This window comes from Ailuropoda melanoleuca, chromosome 13 (genome assembly GCF_002007445.2).
Source record: "Ailuropoda melanoleuca isolate Jingjing chromosome 13, ASM200744v2, whole genome shotgun sequence".
Taxonomy (NCBI): domain Eukaryota; kingdom Metazoa; phylum Chordata; class Mammalia; order Carnivora; family Ursidae; genus Ailuropoda; species Ailuropoda melanoleuca.
Genome location: NC_048230.1, coordinates 23,143,021 through 23,160,900, shown reverse-complemented (window position 1 = coordinate 23,160,900; position 17,880 = coordinate 23,143,021). Strand labels below are relative to the sequence as shown.

Below are 17,880 nucleotides of genomic sequence, written 5' to 3'. Positions count from 1 at the left end.
TTATGATATCACTTTTCTTCCTCTGTCCTTAAAGGTCTTATGATGGGTTTGATGTGTAGGTTGAAATACATAATAAATTGCAACATATGAGAAATGTTTCCTAATTAATTTTTAATTTGAAAACTTTTAATTGTTTTAAATAAAAGTTCAAGTGGGAAAAATGCTTTTGTTTAGCTCATTGGTCAGATGTTTAAATTCTGTAAAATACTTAAGTGTTTATCGTTGCTTTTAATACAATTTGGAAAATGTGAATTGCCTTGGATTACTTAAAACTGCTAATTTATTTTTACCGTTGATGTGTAAATACTCAGTCTAGGTTTTAGTGATGTCTGGGTTTAAAAAAAAATTCCCTGTGACATACATTAGGCCAAGATGAAGATGTACGTGTTATTAATCTTGGCTATTTCTGACACTGCTGGTTTTTCTTTTCCCCTTAGGTGAGGCAGGCAACCAATCAGATTGTGATGAATTGTGCTGATATTGACATTATTACAGCTTCATATGCACCAGAGGGAGATGAAGGTAAGAACTGTTTTCCATTTAATTTGCTGTCTGTGTGTATGGTGTGTGTGTGGTGATATATACATTCTCAGATTAAGATATCAGTGTTTGTTACTTTAGAAATAGGAAACATTTTTAGATGTTCATGGGAAATGTTTTAGTAATCTGTACTATGAGATAAAGGAAATGCCACATTCTAGTTCTACTTCAAACATTAACGTATTTTGTAACTCTAGTCACATTACATTTTCATAACTGTAAAATGAATATAATACCATGCATATAAAGCTGAAGAATTATTTTTTTTAAAGATTTATTTATTTATTTTAGAGAGAGATAGAGCATGAGCGGGAGGGGCAGAGAGAATCCCAGGTAGACTCTGCGCTGACCGTGGAGCCTGATGCAGGGCTTGATCCCATGACCCCGAGATCACAACCCGAGCTGAAACCAAGAGTCAGTCACCCAATTGACGGCACCACCCAGGCGCCTCCAAGCTGAAGAGTTATTTTTAAAATAGTGCTTTGAGCATGAAAGATTGGTTCATCAAGGCGGCTTAGTTCATATGTGGTTTTCTTAAATCTTATTCATAATTGAGAGAAAAATATTTGCCTTATGGGATGGAATGTGGAGGTTAGAAGCTTAGAAGTTAGTTACAGAGTAAGAATATGTTAAAAAGAGACATTCTGTAGAATGTGTGGGAACTCAATTAGCATCTTTTAAAATGAGAACTATTTTAGATATTGTAATTACAACAAGGATTAAATTGAGTAGTCAGTTTTGGCCTGAAATCTTGTTCCCACCTAAGCTACATTTTAAAAAGTTGTCATATTTGGCATGAACTCGCAAGTGTATTAATATTGGAACTGAAGTGCTTTTTACTTTTGACAAAATGATTTTTTTATTAGTCTGCACTACTCTGAGACTTCCTCTGAGAAAATTTTTTCATTTGATATCAGGATGCCTGGCTGGCTTAGCTAGTAGAGCATGCAACTCTTGATCTCAGGGTCGTGAATTCAATCCCCACATTGCATGTAGAGCTTACTTTAAAAAAAAAAAAAAAAGAAAAGAAAATCTTTTCATTTGATATCAAATAAGTTAGAAATTTGGCCTTTTAGTTTGCATTTTGTATTGCTTTCGCCTCTCCTTTACACTGAAAAGAAGCATACAAGTAACATTTTAAGGCCGGGCAATATTTATTTCATGAATTTTTCTTAAATTATCTTGTCCATAGAAAGACAAAAAAAAGTAGCAGTCGAGCAGAGTATTGCCAAGAAGTACTAAGGTTCCATTGTTTGTAAATGAGATCAAACTGCTGTGATTTTAAGTTAGAGGAACAGATCCTTCAAGTGGACTTTGAGGGAGTGCCAATATTAAAAAAAATGTTTAGTAAATGAAAGAGGGGTTATTTAATTTCTTTACCTGTGAAGAAAAATATAAGCACCTTAGCCAAGCATATCAAGACAAGCTTGCTCTGTTGTAGGTAGAGAACATTTAAATTTGATACAGAGTTTTAAAATGGTGCTGAGTATAGATAGGAAGAGATAGTAAAATACACGGGTACCCTCCGGTTGGCACGGTTTCAGCTCGGGTTTGTTTTTATCTCCCTCTACTAAAATGCCAGGAAAGAATTCAGAGAACTCAGATGCTTTGAGTATGCATAACTGAGTGGTGCCAAGCTGATAATAGTCAGAATAGCAGTGTTTGCGTTCTGACTAACAGGGTCGGAAGAGAAATGAAAGCTTATAGAAGTGAAGGGGATTTGGAGAGAGATTCAAAGAAAACATTACTCTTTTTTAGGTGCATAAAATATTTTCTTCAAAACTAGCTAAGGGATATTTTTCAACTCATTTCTCCGGCAGCAATGGGAAAAACCTAGAGTCATGTGTAAGCTTATCTCATTTTAGAGTATAAGAGAATGGGAAATTGTATTAATGTGGAATTTTAAGGTTTCAGTCAGAAACAGATTTGGCCTTCCAGACACATACACAGTGTAATTTTATCCTTGGGCATAGTAGCATTTCTGGATTTTTACCTTATGGAAGAGTACAGCATGTTGTTTCTTTAGAAATTAGTAGTTGCGAATTTGACTGCCAGCTCCTTCCTGGGCGGTATGGTTTGGCAGGGGAATAATTGAGTCAATAGGAAAGGTACCATTTTTTAACTCTCAGCTAATCTCATCTAGTACAGTACCTATTCATACCTACTATTGCCTTCTGCAAGACCGAGTTACATGTGTGTAGCCACTAAATCTTGGTACCTTAAGGTAAAAATCAGAAAATCATTCGAAGGCACGAAATTGTTGCTTCTTTGTGTAAGTTTTTAATTGATGGGGGAAAAAAGCCATCTTGTGGCTTATGCAGTGACCCAGAAAGACCTAGTGGCCTGTGTCTCTTTAAACTAAGGCACTGCCTTTTCCACAGAAATAATTTATTTTAAAAACCAAATTGAGATCTTTGTAATATTTAAAAAATGAGAACTCAGTAAGAAAAACGGCTGAACACTGTTTTTTTACTGTTCTGCACTTCAAGGGTTGGTGAAATCAGTAGCACCTAAGCCCCAGTGCAAGGAGTGCACCTCCTACACAGTGCAGGGCTTAGTACTGTCCCCAGCTTCCGCAAGAGTGCCTGGACTCAGGTCCTGACAGGTAAAGAGACTTTTAATTTATCATGAATAGATGGTTTGGGCATAACCACACGGAGAATGATCACTTGAAAGTTTTGTGCCAACTTTCCCCTTAGTATACTCTGTCAGGTGTGTCTGTTGCATTAGCTGTGGAAGGAACAACATCTTCGCTGTTCCATACGGAGTTCTGATACATAGCTTCAGATCCACCAGCATCACCTTGGCTTCTCCACGTAAGGCATGGAAATCTTAACACGGTTATTCTTGAAGCAGAGTCACATTTTTCAGTGTGTGCAGATGAATGCATGCATGTGTTCATTGAGAGGCTGAGACGGCTGGTCAGAAATACTGCCAAATACTAACAATTTTGAGCAAAACTGTTAACTTGAGAAAAAGGAATGGTGCCTCACACTTGATCATGGACCTTTATCATAAGCTTCCATAGGCCTTTGTAAGCCTATCAGTGATATAGATTCTGTCATGCAGTCAAGTGTGGATTAGGAATAACATTAATAAACCACCATCTCTTTCCAATAGTTGTTTTCATTATCATTCTGAAAATACATGCTTGACTAATTAGTGCTAGCTCTCAAATCTGGAAAATTGAAAGAGGAGAGAAAATATCCATTTCTCATACAAATGTATTGAAATATGTTACAGAATTTCATAAGGAAATTTTAAGTGAAAGGAATCAAAGTATAAGTTTAGTTGTACAAATAACAGTACAGGGTAGGGGGCCTCACCCAAAGTTACTGAGTGAATTGGACTGGATGTAGGAAAGCAAGAATGTTGGGACCGAGGCCAGACCAAAGAATGTGTGTCTCACATAAATGTATTCAAATTTTAAAGAACTTTTCTGGCCAACAGCACATTTTTTTGAGCTATATTGACTTTTGTTGAATTTGTAACCTACCAGGGAACTGTGTGTTACGCATATTCTTTATCACTTGGACATGAAGACAAGACTTGAGCATAGCTGTCTCATTAAAAAGAGCAAAACCCCTTATGAGATTCTTCTAGATTCTTAAGTGAAACTGATGTATAAAATGCTGTATTACTATTAAATATATTCAGCAAATTGTTTTAGTTTGTCATGTGTGTTCCAGTGTATATCCTTTTTTAAAGATTCAGAATACTGTTTTTAGGTAGCTTTTAGAGTTTTTGAGCACTATGATGGCCTTATTTCTGAGCTTTTGTTTTTATTTTGTCTCTACTTTATTTGCGAGTCCTGAGTATATTGAGCTTTGGGGATTTTGAACATAAAGTCTGTTACGTGCTATTCTTCTTCATGTTAATGCATAAGCTAACCACTATTCCAGGCTCTATTGAGGAACCAAATATTTTCTCAGGTCTTTGGTAACTTTCAGGGTATTCTGTTTTCTGAATTAAATGGTGATTTTAGGGGCACCTGGGTGGCTCAGTCAGTTAAGCGTCTGCTTCGGCTCAGGTCATGATCCTGGGGTCTTGGGATCGAGCCCCACATCGGCTCTTTGCTCAGCCTGCTCTCCGTCTGCCTGCTCCCCCTGCTTGCATGTGCGTGCTCTCTCTCTGTCAAATAAATAAATAAAAATCCTTTAAAAAATGGTGATTTTTATTTTTCATACTAATAAACTTTGTTTTTCAGAGCAGTTTGGAGTGAAAAGTACAGAGATTTACCATGTATTCCTTGTCCTACCCACCCCCTCTTCCCTCATTATCAACATCCTGAACCAGAGTGGTACATTTGTTGCACTCAATGAACTTACCTCGTAACACTCAAAGTCCATAGTTTACATTAGGATTCACTCTTGGTGTTATACATTCTGTGGGTTTTAACAAATGTAAAATGGTATGTATTCACCATTACAGTATCACACATAATGTTTCACTGCTCTGAAAATCCTGTGTTTATCCAACCCTCCTTCCTAACCCCTGGCAACGACTAATCTTTTTACTGTCTCCACTGTGTTGCTTTTTCTAGAATGTCCTATAGTTGGAGTCAGACTGCAGTATGTAGCCTTTTCAGATTGGCTTCTTTCACTTAGTAATAATGCATTTAAGTTTCTTCCATGTTTTTTCACCATTGCTTGAGAGCTCATTTCTTTTTAGCTCTGAATAATATTCCATTGTCCGTATATACCAGTTTATTTATCCATTTACCTACTGAAGGAGTCCTTGGTTACTTCCAGGTTTTGGCAGTTATGAGTAAAGGTGCTGTAAATATCCATGTGCAGGTTTTTGTGAGGACATGTTTTCAGCTCCTTTTGGTACATACCAAGGAGCATGGTTGCTGGATGCTATGATAAGAGTATGTTTAAGGGTGCCTGGCTGGCTCAGTAGGTAGAACATCCAACTCTTGATCTTGGGGTCATAAGTTCAAGCCCCATGTGAGGTGTAGAGATTACTTTAAAAAAAAAAAGTGTTTAGTTTTGTAAGAAACTGCCAAACTGTCTTCCAGAATAACTGTATCATTTTGCATTCCCACCAGCAATGAGTGATGTTCTTGTTTCTCTGCATGCTCCCAAGCATTTGTTAGTGTTTTGGATTTTGTCCATTTTAATAGGTGTGTAGTGGTATGTCATTATTGTTTTAATTTGCAGGTCTCTAATGACATGATGTTGAAACCCTTTCATGTGCTTTCTTGTCATCTGTTTATCATCTTCAGTGAGATGTCTGTTCAGGTCTTTGATACAATGTTAATTGTTCTTTTTCTTATTGTTGAGTTTTAAGAATTCTTGTATGCTTTGGATAACAGTCCTTTATCAGATGTGTCTTTTTTTTTTTTATAAGATTTATTTATTTATTTATTTGAGAGAGGAAGAGCAAGCAGGGGGAGAGGCAGAGGGAATCTTCAGGGAGGCTCCCTGCTGAGCGCAGAGCCTGACATGGGGCTCAGCCTCACAGTCCAAATGATCGTGACCTGAGCTGAAACCAAGAGTCGGACGCTTAATCTGCTGAGCCACCCAGGTGCCCCCAGATGTGTCTTTTGCAGATATTTTCTCCCAGTCTGTGGCTTGTCTTCTCATCCTGTTGACATTGCCTTTCTCAGAGCAGAATTTTTAAATTTTAATTAAGTCTAGGTTATCATTTATTTCTTTCCTGGATTATACCTTTGGTGTTTTATCTGGAAAGTCATCACCCATACTCAAGGTCAACTAGGTTTTCTCCTATCTTATCTTCCAGGAGTTTCATTTTACATTTAGGTCTGTAATCCGTTTTGAGTTAATTTTTGTAAAAGATATGAGGTCTATGTCTTCATTAGTTGTTTTTGCATATCGGATGTCCAGTTGTTCCAGCATCCTATGTTGAAAAGATAGCTCCATTGTATTGCGTTTTCTCCTATGTCAAAAGTCAGTTGACTGTATTTATGTGGGTCTGTTTCTTTCTTTTTTTTTTTTCCCTAAGATTTTACTTATTTATTTATCCTAAAGAGAGCATGCACACGTACAAAAACAGGGGGAAGGAGAAGCAGGCTCTCTGCTGAGCAGGGAGCCTGACCTGGGGCTCAGTCCCAGGACCCTGGGATCATGACCTGAGCCGAAGGCAGCTGCTTAACCAACTGAGCCACCCAGGTGCCCCTGCATATAAACTTTAGAATCAGGTTTCCAGTATCCATAAAATAACTTTCTGGGATTTTTATTTGCATTGGGATTGGATCTCTAGATCAAGTTGGGAGGAACTGACATCTTGACAACCTGGAGTCTTACTCATGAGCATGGAATATCTCCATTTATTTAGTTCTTGGGTATCTGTTATGAGTTTTGTAGTTTTTCTCATATGGATCTTATATATATTTTGTTAGATTTATACCTAAGTATTTAATTTTTTAATATGATAATGTAAATGATAAAGTGTTTTTAATTTCAAATACCACTTATTCATTGCTGATATATAGAAAGTGATTGACTTATGTATATTAATCTTGTATCCTGCCACCTTACTATAATTGCTTATTTGTTCCAGGAGTTTTTTGCTGATTCTTTTGAATTTTCTACATGACCATGTCATCTGTGAACAAGGACAATTTTATTTCTACCATCCCAATATGTATACCTTTTATTTCCTTTTCTGGTCTTACTGCATTAGCAGCTAGGACTTTTCAGTACAGTGTTGAAAAGCAGTGGTGAGACCTCTTTGCTTTGTTATTCATCTTAGCTGGAAAGCGTGGAATTTCTCACCATTAAGTATGATGTTAGCTATAGGGTTTTTGTAGATGTTCTATATCAAGTTGAAGAAATTCATCTTTATTCCTACTTTGTTGAGAGATTTTATCATGAGTGGGTATTGGATTTTGTCAAATGCTTTTTCTGCATCTTCTGATGATTGTGTGATATTTCTTTAGACTGTTGATGTGATGGAGTATATTGATTGATTTTTGTATGTTGAAACTGCCTTGCATACTTGGATAAATCCCACTTGGTCATGGCATTTAATTCTTTTTGTATTCTGTTGGATTCGATTTGCTAATATTTTGTTGAGGATTTTTGCATTTATGTTGTTAAGAGATATTGGTCTAGGGGCGCCTGGGTGGCACAGTGGTTAAGCGTCTGCCTTCAGCTCAGGGCGTGATCCCAGCGTTCTGGGATCGAGCCCCACATCGGGCTCCTCCGCTATGAGCCTGCTTCTTCCTCTCCCACTCCCCCTGCTTGTGTTCCCTCTCTCGCTGGCTGTCTCTGTCAAATAAATAAATAAAATCTTTAAAAAAAAAAAAAGAGAGATTGGTCTATAGTTTTCTTATATGTCTTTTGTTTTGATATTAGGGTAATGCAGGCTTTCATAAAATGAGTTAGGAAGTATTCTTTCTGCTCCTATGCTCTGGAACAGACTGTAGAGAATGCATATCATTTCTTAATGTTTGGTAGAATTCACAAGTGAACCTGTTTGGGCCTGTGCTTTCTGTTTTGGAAGATAATTATTGAGTCAATTTCTTTTTTTTAATTTTTAAAGATTTATTTATTTATTTTAGAGTGTGTGTTCTTGTGAGTGGGTAGGGGAGGGGCAGGAGAGAATCTAAAGCAGACTTCCCACTGAGCGTGGAGCCCAACACAGGGGTTGATCTCATGAATCTGAGATCATGACCTGAGCTTAAACCAGGAGTTGGACACTCAACCAGCTGAGCCACCCAGGTGCCCCAATTCAATTTCTTTTAATAGATATACAGCTATTCAGATTATCTGTTTCTTCTTGTGTGTGTTTCAGTAGATTGTGTGTTTCAAGGAATTGGTCCGTTTCATTGAGGTTTAAAAATTTGTGGGCAAAGATTTGTTTATAATACTCCTGTATTATTTTTAAATTTAATTTATTCATTTTTTGAGAGGGGGGAGGAGCAGAGGAAGAGGAAGAGAGAGAGAATCTTAAGCAGGCTCCACACCCAGCGCAGAGCCCAATGCAGGACTCAGATCAGGACCCTGAGATCATGACCTTAACCGAAATCAAGAATTGGTCACTTAACTGAGCCACCCAGATGCCCCTCCTGTATTATTTTTTTAATGTCCATGGGATCTGTAGTGATGTTACCTCTTTCAACTCTTTTCTTTATTTTTTTTTTAAGATTTATTTATTTATTTTAGAGAGAGAGAGGCGGTGGGAGGGGCAGAGAGAAGCAGACTCCATGCTGAGCATGGAGCCCCATGTGGGGCTCGATTCCATGACCCTGAGATCATGACCTGAGCTGAAACCAAGAGTCAGGCACTTAACTGACTGAACCACCCAGTCACCCCCCTCATTCAATTCTGATTTTAGTAATTTGTGTTTTTTCTCTTTTTCTCTTAACCTGGCTTGAGGCTTATTGATTTTGTTGATTTTTTTTTTAAAGAATCAGCTTTTGGTTTTGTTGATTTTTCTCCACTGATTTTCTATTTTAAATTTCATTGATTTCTACTCTAATTTTTTAAAAAAGATTTATTTATTTATTTGAGAGAGTAAGCAAGAGAGAGCATGAATAGGGGGAGAGGCTGATGGAGAGGGAGAGGCAGACTTCCCCGCTGAGCAGGGAGCCTGACAAGGGGCTCAATCCCAGGACCCTGGGATCATGACCTGAGCCAAAAGCAGCCTCTTAACTGACTGAGCCATCCAGGCACCCCTGCTCTAATTTTTTTTTTTCTTCTGCTTCTTTTGGATTTAATTTGTTCTTCTTTTTCTAGTTTCCTAAGATAGAAGCTGAGGTGATTTATTTGATTTATTTTTATTAATTTATTTTTTTTAAGTAAGCTCTACGCCCAGTGTGGGGCTTGAACTCAAGCTCTACTGACTGAGCCAGCCAGGTACCCCTAGGTGATTGATTTTAGATCTTCTTTTGTAATATATGGTTTCAGTACTATAAATTTCCCTCTAAGCACTGCTCTCCCTGAATTTCATGAACTTCGATAAGTTGTATTTTCATTTTTGCTTAGTTAAAAATATTTAAAGATTTCTCTTGAGGTTTCTTCTTTGACCTATATGTTATTTGGAAGTATTATAATTATTTAATTTCCAAATATTTGAGGATTTTTCCAGCTATTTTTCTGTTACTGATTTCTAGTTTAATTCCTTTGTGGTCAGAGAGCAGGCATTTTATGATTTCTGTTTTTTTAAATTAGTTAAAGTGTGTCTGTGACCAAGAATATGGTCTGTCTTGGTGAATGGTCCAAAGGAGCTTGAGTAAAATGTGTAACACAAGCTGTTGTTTGATGAAGTCTTCTATAGATGTCAATTATATCCAGTTGGTTGATGATGCTATTGAGTTCAACTATATCCTTACAGATTTTCTGCTGCTGAATCTGTTTATTTCTGATGGAAGCGTGTTAAAGTCTTCAACTCTAATAGTAGATTCATCTGTTTCTCCTTACCATTCTGTCAGTTTTTGCCTCATGTATTTTGATGCTTTATTGTTAGGTAGACATTAAGAATTGTTATGCCTTGCTGGAGTATTGCCCCCTTCTCATTATGTAATGTTCCTTTTAACTTTTCTTGCTTTTAAGTCTGCTCTGTCTGAAATTAATACAGCTGCTACTCCCACTTTCTTTTGATTAGTGTCAGTGTATCTTTTCCTATCCCTTTACTTTTAATCTGAAAAGATTTTAGTGGTTGCCCTAGAGTTTGCAATATATATTTATAATTAATCCATTCACTTTCAGATAACACCATAGTGCTTCACAAGTAGTACAAGTACTTTATAATAACAAAATATTTCCAGTTACTTCCTGCCATCCCTTGTTTCATTGCTGTCATTCATTTCACTTATGCATAAACACACACATACACAGAAACCAACATAATCAAATACATTGTTACTATTAATATTTTGAACAAACTGTTATCTTTTAAATCAGTTAAAAGTAAACAACCATTTTTATTTTACCTTCATTCATTCATTCTCTGGTGCTCTTTCTTTATGTAGATTGAAGTTTCTGACCTATATCATTTTCCTTTTCTCTAAAGAACTTGTAACATATTTTGCAAAGCATGTCTACTTAACAAATTCCGTCAGTTTTGTTTGTCTGACAAAAGTATTTCTCCCCACTTTTTTTTTTTTTAAGATTTTATTTATTTTTTTGAGAGAGAGAGAACGTGAGCAGGGGGAGGAGCAGAGGGGGAGGGAGGGGAAAGAATCTTAAGCAGATTCCACATAGAGCATGGGGCCCCATGCGGAGCTCCATCTCATGACCCTGAGCTCATGACCTGAGGTGAAACCAGGAGTTGGACACTTAACAACTGAGCTATCCAGGCGGCCCTCCCCCCACTTTTTTTTAAAGACTTAATTTTTTCAGAGCAGTTTAGGTTCACAGCAAGAATGAGAGGAACATTCTCTTTCACTTTTGAAGGATCATTTTGAAGGATACAGAATTCTAGTTAGTTTTTCTTTTTCAGCCCTTTAAAATTTTCATTCCATTGTCTTCTTGCTAGCATGGTTTCTGAGAAGTCGAATGTAATTCTTATCTTGCTCTTCAATAGATAAGGTGTTTTTTCCCCCTCTGGCTTCTTTCAGGACTTTTTCTTTATATTTGATTTTCTAACATTTGAATATGATATGCCTAGGTTTAGGGTTTTTGGCATTTATCCTGCTTGGTCTTCTGTGAGCTTCGTGGATCTGTGGTTTGGTGTCTGACATTAATTTGGGAACTTCTCAGCCATCATTGTATTTCAAATATTGCTTCTGTCCCTTTCTTTTTCTTGTCCTTCTGGTATTCCCATCATGTATATGTTACACTTTTTGTGGTTTTCCCACAGTTCTTGGATATTTTGTTCTGGGTTTTTTTTCCCCCCAGTTTTCTTTTTCTTTCTTTCTTTCTTTCTTTCTTTCTTTCTTTCTCTTTCTTCTTTCCTTTCTTTCCTTTCTTTCCTTTCTTTCCTTTCTTTTCTCTCTCTCTCTTTTCTTTTCTTTTCTTTTTTTTCTTTTCTTTCGTTTTGGAGGTTTCTTTTGTCATGTCTACAAGCTCAGAGATTGTTTCCTCAGCCCATGAAAGGCATTCTTTATTTCTGTTACTATGCTTTTGATTTCTTTTTTTTTTTTTTTAAGATTTTATTTATTTGATAGAGAGACAGCTAGTGAGAGAGGGAACACAAACGGGGGAGTGGGAGAGGAAGAAGCAGGCTCCCAGCAGAGGAGCCTGATGTGGGGCTCGATCCCAGGACTCTGGGATCATGCCCTGAGCCGAAGGCAGACGCCCAATGACTGAGCCACCCAGGCGCCCCTATGCTTTTGATTTCTATCATTTTTAAAATTCTTTTTTAGAATCTCTATCTATCTACTTACATTATCGATCCATCCTTGATGTGTCTGCATTTTTCGTTAAAGCTCTCAGCATATTAATCATAGTTCTAAAAAAATCTAGTCTGAGAATTCCAACATTCCCGCCATAACTGACTGGATTTGATGCTTGTTTAGTGTCTTCAAGTTGCATTTTCTGCCTTTTAGTATGCTATCCAGGATTTTTTTTTTTAAAGATTTTTAAATTTATTTATTTGACAGAGATAGACAGCCAGCGAGAGAGGGAACACAAGCAGGGGGAGTGGTAGAGGAAGAAGCAGGTTCCCAGCGGAGGAGCCTGATGTGGGGCTCAATCCCAGGACCCTGGGATCACGCCCTGAGCCGAAGGCAGAAGCTTAACGACGGAGCCACCCAGGCGCCTCTAAAATAGGCCTTTAATAACGCTATGGTAACGTGAAGGGGTAGGGAAATTATTATATAATTCTATGACTAGGTCTCAGTCTTTCAGTGTCCCTGGTCTGTGAACTTCACTAGTACTTTCAGGTTTTCTCCCCCATTGGTGGGACAGGATGGCTGGTGGGGCTGGAGTTTGTTCTTTCCCTTACCCCAAGTAGGTTAGGCTCTGATAAAAACCAGCAGGTTAAGCTCTGGTAAAATAGTTTCTCTTGAAGGCAGATTTTATTAAGAACAGAATGCCCTAGGGGCGCCTGGGTGGCACATCGGTTAAGCGTCTGCCTTCGGCTCAGGGCGTGATTCCGACATTATGGGATCGAGCCCCACATCAGGCTCTTCAGCTATGAGCCTGCTTCTTCCTCTCCCACTCCCCCTGCTTGTGTTCCCTCTCTCTCTGGCTGTCTCTATCTCTGTCGAATAAATAAATAAAATCTTAAAAAAAAAAAAAAAGAACAGAATGCCCTAGCATATTTCAGAATAGCTCCTTTTCCTCTCCTCCTGCCAGAAGCATGAGGGGATTTTTCTCTGATATTCATAGTTAAGACCTGGTAACTCCCAGAGGTAAAACTCAAAAGAGTTTGTGTGTGGGGGGGGGGTCCCCCTTCTGACGAGGTTCTCCTGGAATTTTTTAACTCTCCAACTTGTCCACACTGCTCCTCCTGGACTTCACCAGTTACAGCACAGGTCTACCTACACCAAGGTAGGAAGCAAAAACCTATGGTTTTTTGCCCAAGTAAGTTGTGATTCTTTGTGTCTGCCAGTCATGAATCCTTTTGGCAGTGGTTTATCCCGTGACCTCACCTCTCTGACAGATCTAAGAAGAGTTGTTGATTTTCCAGTTTGTTTAGCTTTTTACTTGTTGGTAGGTTGAAGTAGCCACTTCTGAGCTTATTATATGCAAGACCAGAAATTCTTCTGGTGATTTTTTTTTTATTTCCAATATAAAAGGTTGTGTTTTAAAAATACACAAGCAATCTATGCCTTTTTGTGGGTGTATGCTTTCATTTCTTTGGGTAGATCCTGGGAATACAATGGCTGCATCATATGGTAAATGGAGAATTTTTAAAGAAACTGCCAGTTTTCCAAAGTGGTTGTATCATTTTATATTCTCATTAACTGTGTTCCAGTTGCTCCATATCCTTGTTATTTTTAAATGCTAACACTTTTTAATTTTAACTATTCAAGTGATTATGTAGTAGTATCTTGTTATGGTTTTAATTTACATTTCCCTAATAGCTAATGATGTCAAACATCTGTTCATGCCTTATTTACCATCCTTATATCTTCCTTGGTGAACTATCTATTCAGACCTTTGCCATTTGTCTGGGGGGTTTGTTTATGTTCTTATTGAATTTTAAGAGTTCTGTATATATTCCAGATTCCTTTGTTGGACAAATGTTTTGCAAATATGCTTTCCCAGTTTTGTGGCCTTTTTTTTAAAATTTTTTGTTTTTTTATTTAAAGATTTTATTCATTTATTTGTCAGAGACAGAGAGAGAGTGAGCACAAGTAGGGAGAGCGGCAGGCAGAGCAGGCAGAGGGAGAAGCAGACTCCCCACTGAGCAAGGAGCCCAATGAGGGACTCAATCCCAGGACCCTGTGATCATGACCCGAGCCAAAGGCAGATGCTTAAATGACTGAGCCACCCAGGTGTCCCTGCCTTTTCATTTTCGTTACAGTGTTGAAGATTTTATTTATTTGTCAGAGAGAGAGAGAGGAAAAGAGTACAAGCAGGGGGAATGACAGGCAGAGGGAGAAGCAGGCTCCCTGCTGAGCAAGGAGCTGGATAAGGGACTGGGTCCCAGGAGTCTGGGATCATGACCTGAGCCAAAGGCAGACACTTAACCTACTGAGCCACCCAGGTGTCCCTAATCATATTTTTTTGTGACCTGTTTAAGATGTTACAAAATTTAAGAACATTATGGTTATTTTCTGTGTTTTCTTCTAGAAGTTTTATAATTTAAATTTTTGCAGTTAGGCCTTTGATCCATTTTGAGTTAAATTTGGTATATGGTATGAGATATAAAGATAGAGGTTCTGTTTCTTAATACTTTATTTACTGGTATACAGCTGTTCACTTTTTCTAGCGCATGTTTTAAAAAGATTACTCTTTCCCTATTGAATTTCTGTACTCTCTGTTCTGTTCCATTTTAAGTATTGAAATTAGGTAATATAGGCCCTCTATCTTTGTTCTTTTTAAAAATGATTTTGGCTATTCTAGGTGCCTTTAATTTTCATATGAAAATTTTCATATGAATTTTAATTCAATTTTAATTTAATTTTTCATATGAATTTTTGTCAAGTCTTACTGTAAAAGCTATGGGTATTGTTATAGGTATTGCACTGAATCCATTGGGGAGAGCAATATTGAACCCTCTCATTCATGAAGAATATATATTTTTCCACTTACTTAGATCTTTCTTTATTTCTGTCAGATTGTAGGAGTTTCTACTTTAGCTCATTCTAGAGAAGAATTAATTTTCTGCTTTTTTAGGGGGAGAGAACAGACAGAATACAGCCAGGTCAATTTTTTTTTTAAATTGTGGTAAAATGTACATAACGTATAATTCACCATCTTAACCATTTATAATTGTATGGTTCATTGGTACACATCCACATTATTGAGCAACCATCACCACCATCATCTTCAGAACTCTTTTTATTTCACAAAACCAAAACTCTGTACCCATTAAAAATAACTAATTCTTCCCATCCCTCTGCCCCTGGTAACTGCCATTCTACTTTTTGTTTCTATGAATTTGACTATTCTGGGTATCTCACTTAAGTGGAATCCTACAGTATTTGCCATTTTATATTTTACTTGTTTCATTTAGCATAAGTTCAAGATCATCCATGTCATAACATGTTTCAGAATTTCTTTCTCTTTTAAGGCTGGATAATATTCCATTATATGTAATAGACTGCATTTTGTTTATCCATTTATATGTCAGTGAACGCTTGGGTTGCTTCCACCTTTTTTCTTTTAAAGATTTATTTATTTATTTTAGAGAGAGAGAGAGCACGGGTGGGGAGGGGCAGAGGGAGAGGGAGAGAATCTCAAGCAGACTCTGCTGAGCACAGAGCCCCACACGGGGCTCAATCTCATGACCCTGAGATCGCAGCTGAACCGAAACCGAGATTTGGCCACTTAACCGGCTGCACCACCCAGGCACTTCCGGTTGCTTCCACCTTCTTTTTTTTTAAAGATTTTATTTATTTATTCGACAGAGATAGAGACAGCCAGCGAGAGAGGGAACACAAGCAGGGGGAGTGGGAGAGGAAGAAGCAGGCTCATAGTGGAGGAGCCTGATGTGGGACTCGATCCCATAACACTGGGATCAAACCCTGAGCCGAAGGCAGATGCTTAACCACTGTGCCACCCAGGCGCCCCTCCACCTTCTAACTCTTGGGAATAATGCTGCTATCAACGTGGGTATACAAATATCTCCTTGAGACTATTTCAGTTCGTTTGGATATATATCCAAAATGGAATGGCTGGATGATATGGTAATTTTATTTTTAATTTTCTGAAGAATCACCATAACGTTTTCTGTGGCAGCTGCACCATTTTACGTTCTCACTGATTGTACAGAAGGGTTCCGGTTTCTCCACATCTTTGCTATAACTTGTTATTTTCTTTTTTTGATAATAATCATCCTAACTGGTATGAAGTGATATCTCATTGTGGTTTTGATTTGTATTTCTCTAATGATTAGTGATTTTTTTTCATGGGCTTTTTGGCCATTTGTATATCTTAGGAGAAATGTCTAAGTCCTTTGTCCATTTTTTCAGAAGATTTATTTATTTATTTTAGAGAGAGAAGGGGGCAGGGGGGGAGAGAGAGAGGGAGAGAAACAGACTCCCTCTTGAGCACGGAGCTCAGCGTGGGACTTGATCCCAGGACCCTGAAATCATGACCTGGCCGAAATCAAGAGTCAGACACTTGGGGCGCCTGGGTGGCTCAGCGGTTAAGCGTCTGCCTTCGGCTCAGGGCGTGATCCCGGCGTTATGGGATCGAGCCCCACATCAGGCTCCTCCGCTGTGAGCCTGCTTCTTCCTCTCCCTCTCCCCCTGCTTGTGTTCCCTCTCTCGCTGGCTGTTTCTATCTCTGTCAAATAAATAAATAAAATCTTTAAAAAAAAAAAAAAAGTCAGACACTTAACCGACTGAGCCACCCAGGTGCCCCATTGCCCATATTTTTTTTTTTTAAAGATTTTATTTATTTATTTGACAGAGATAGAGACAGCCAGCGAGAGAGGGAACACAAACAGAGGGAGTGGGAGAGGAAGAAGCAGGCTCACAGCAGAGGAGCCTGATGTGGGACTCGATCCCATAACGCCGGGATCACGCCCTGAGCCGAAGGCAGACGCTTAACCGCTGTGCCACCCAGGCGCCCCCCATTGCCCATATTTTAATTGGGTTTTTTACTTTTTTATTGTTGAGTGTAGTAGTTCTTAATATATATTCTGGATATTAACCCCTTATCAGATATATTATGCAGATATTTTCTTCTTCTGTCGGTTGCCTTTTGATTCTGTAGGTTGCCTGTTGATTGTGTCTTAATGTACCAGTTTTTAATTTTGATGAAGTTCAGTTTGTCCATTTTTTTCTTTTGTTGCCTGTGCTTTTGATGTAATATCCAAGGAATCATTGCCACATCCAATTTCATAAAACTTTTGTATTTTCTTCTAAGAGTTTTGTAGTGTTAGTTCTCATAATTAGGTCTTTGATCCATTTTGAGTTCATTTTTTAAATTAAGTTTTTAAGTTTAATTCCAGGATAGTTAACATACAGTGTTATAGGGATGCCTGGCTGGCTCAGTCCAAAGAGCATGCGACTCTTGATCTCAGGGTTGTGAGTTCGAGCCCCATGTTGGGTAGAGAGATTAAAAAAAAAAAAAGTGGGGGAGGGGAACCTTACAGTGTTATATTAGTTTCAGGTGTACAATATAGTAATTCAACAAGTTCAGCTTTATTCTTTTGCATGTGGATATCCAGTTTTCCCAGCACTGTCTCTTTTTTAAAGATTGCCCATTCCCTATTCAATGATCTTATTGGCACCCTTGTTGAAAATCATTTGACCATATATGCAAGAGTTTATTTCCGGGTTCTCCATTTTATTCCATTCATCTGTATCTCTTGCTTTATGCCAGTACCACACTTTTTTTGGTTATTGTATCTTTGTAATCAGGAAATGTGAAACTTCCAACTTTGTTCTTTTTTCAAGATTGGTTTGGCTCTAAAGGGACTTTTGAGATTCTATATGAACTTTTAGTGGACTTTTCAATTTCTGCAAAAAACATTGTTGGGCTTTTGAGAGGGATTGTACCGAATCTTTAGATTACTTTGGATATTATGAACAATTTTTTCAAGTTTTTAAACTTTTTAAAAGATATTTTAAATTTATTGGGGGGGGGCATGAGTGGGGGGCAAGGAGCAAAGGGAGAAAATCTTAAGCAGACTCCTTGCTGGGCATGGATCCTGATTCGGGGCTCAGTCTCACAACCCATGAGATCATGACCTGAGCTGAAACCAGGAGTTGGATGCTCAACTGACTGAGTCACCCAGGAGCCCCAAGTTTTAAAAAAAGTTTTAAATAATCTCTACACCCAACATGGGGCTCAAACCCACAACCCT

At 38.0% G+C, this 17,880-nt stretch overlaps 1 protein-coding gene across 1 annotated transcript in view; it reads left to right on the top strand.

Annotated features, from left to right (window-relative positions):
• The first annotated feature begins 412 nt into the window (after nucleotides 1–412).
• Nucleotides 413–17,880, top strand: part of NPEPPS (aminopeptidase puromycin sensitive) — an 81,495-nt gene continuing 64,027 nt past the window's right edge. The window contains exon 1 of the mRNA XM_034639933.1: nucleotides 413–522. Within this exon, the coding sequence (XP_034495824.1) occupies nucleotides 465–522 (58 nt within the window). The 5' untranslated portion in view covers nucleotides 413–464. The remainder of the gene's footprint in view (nucleotides 523–17,880) is intronic.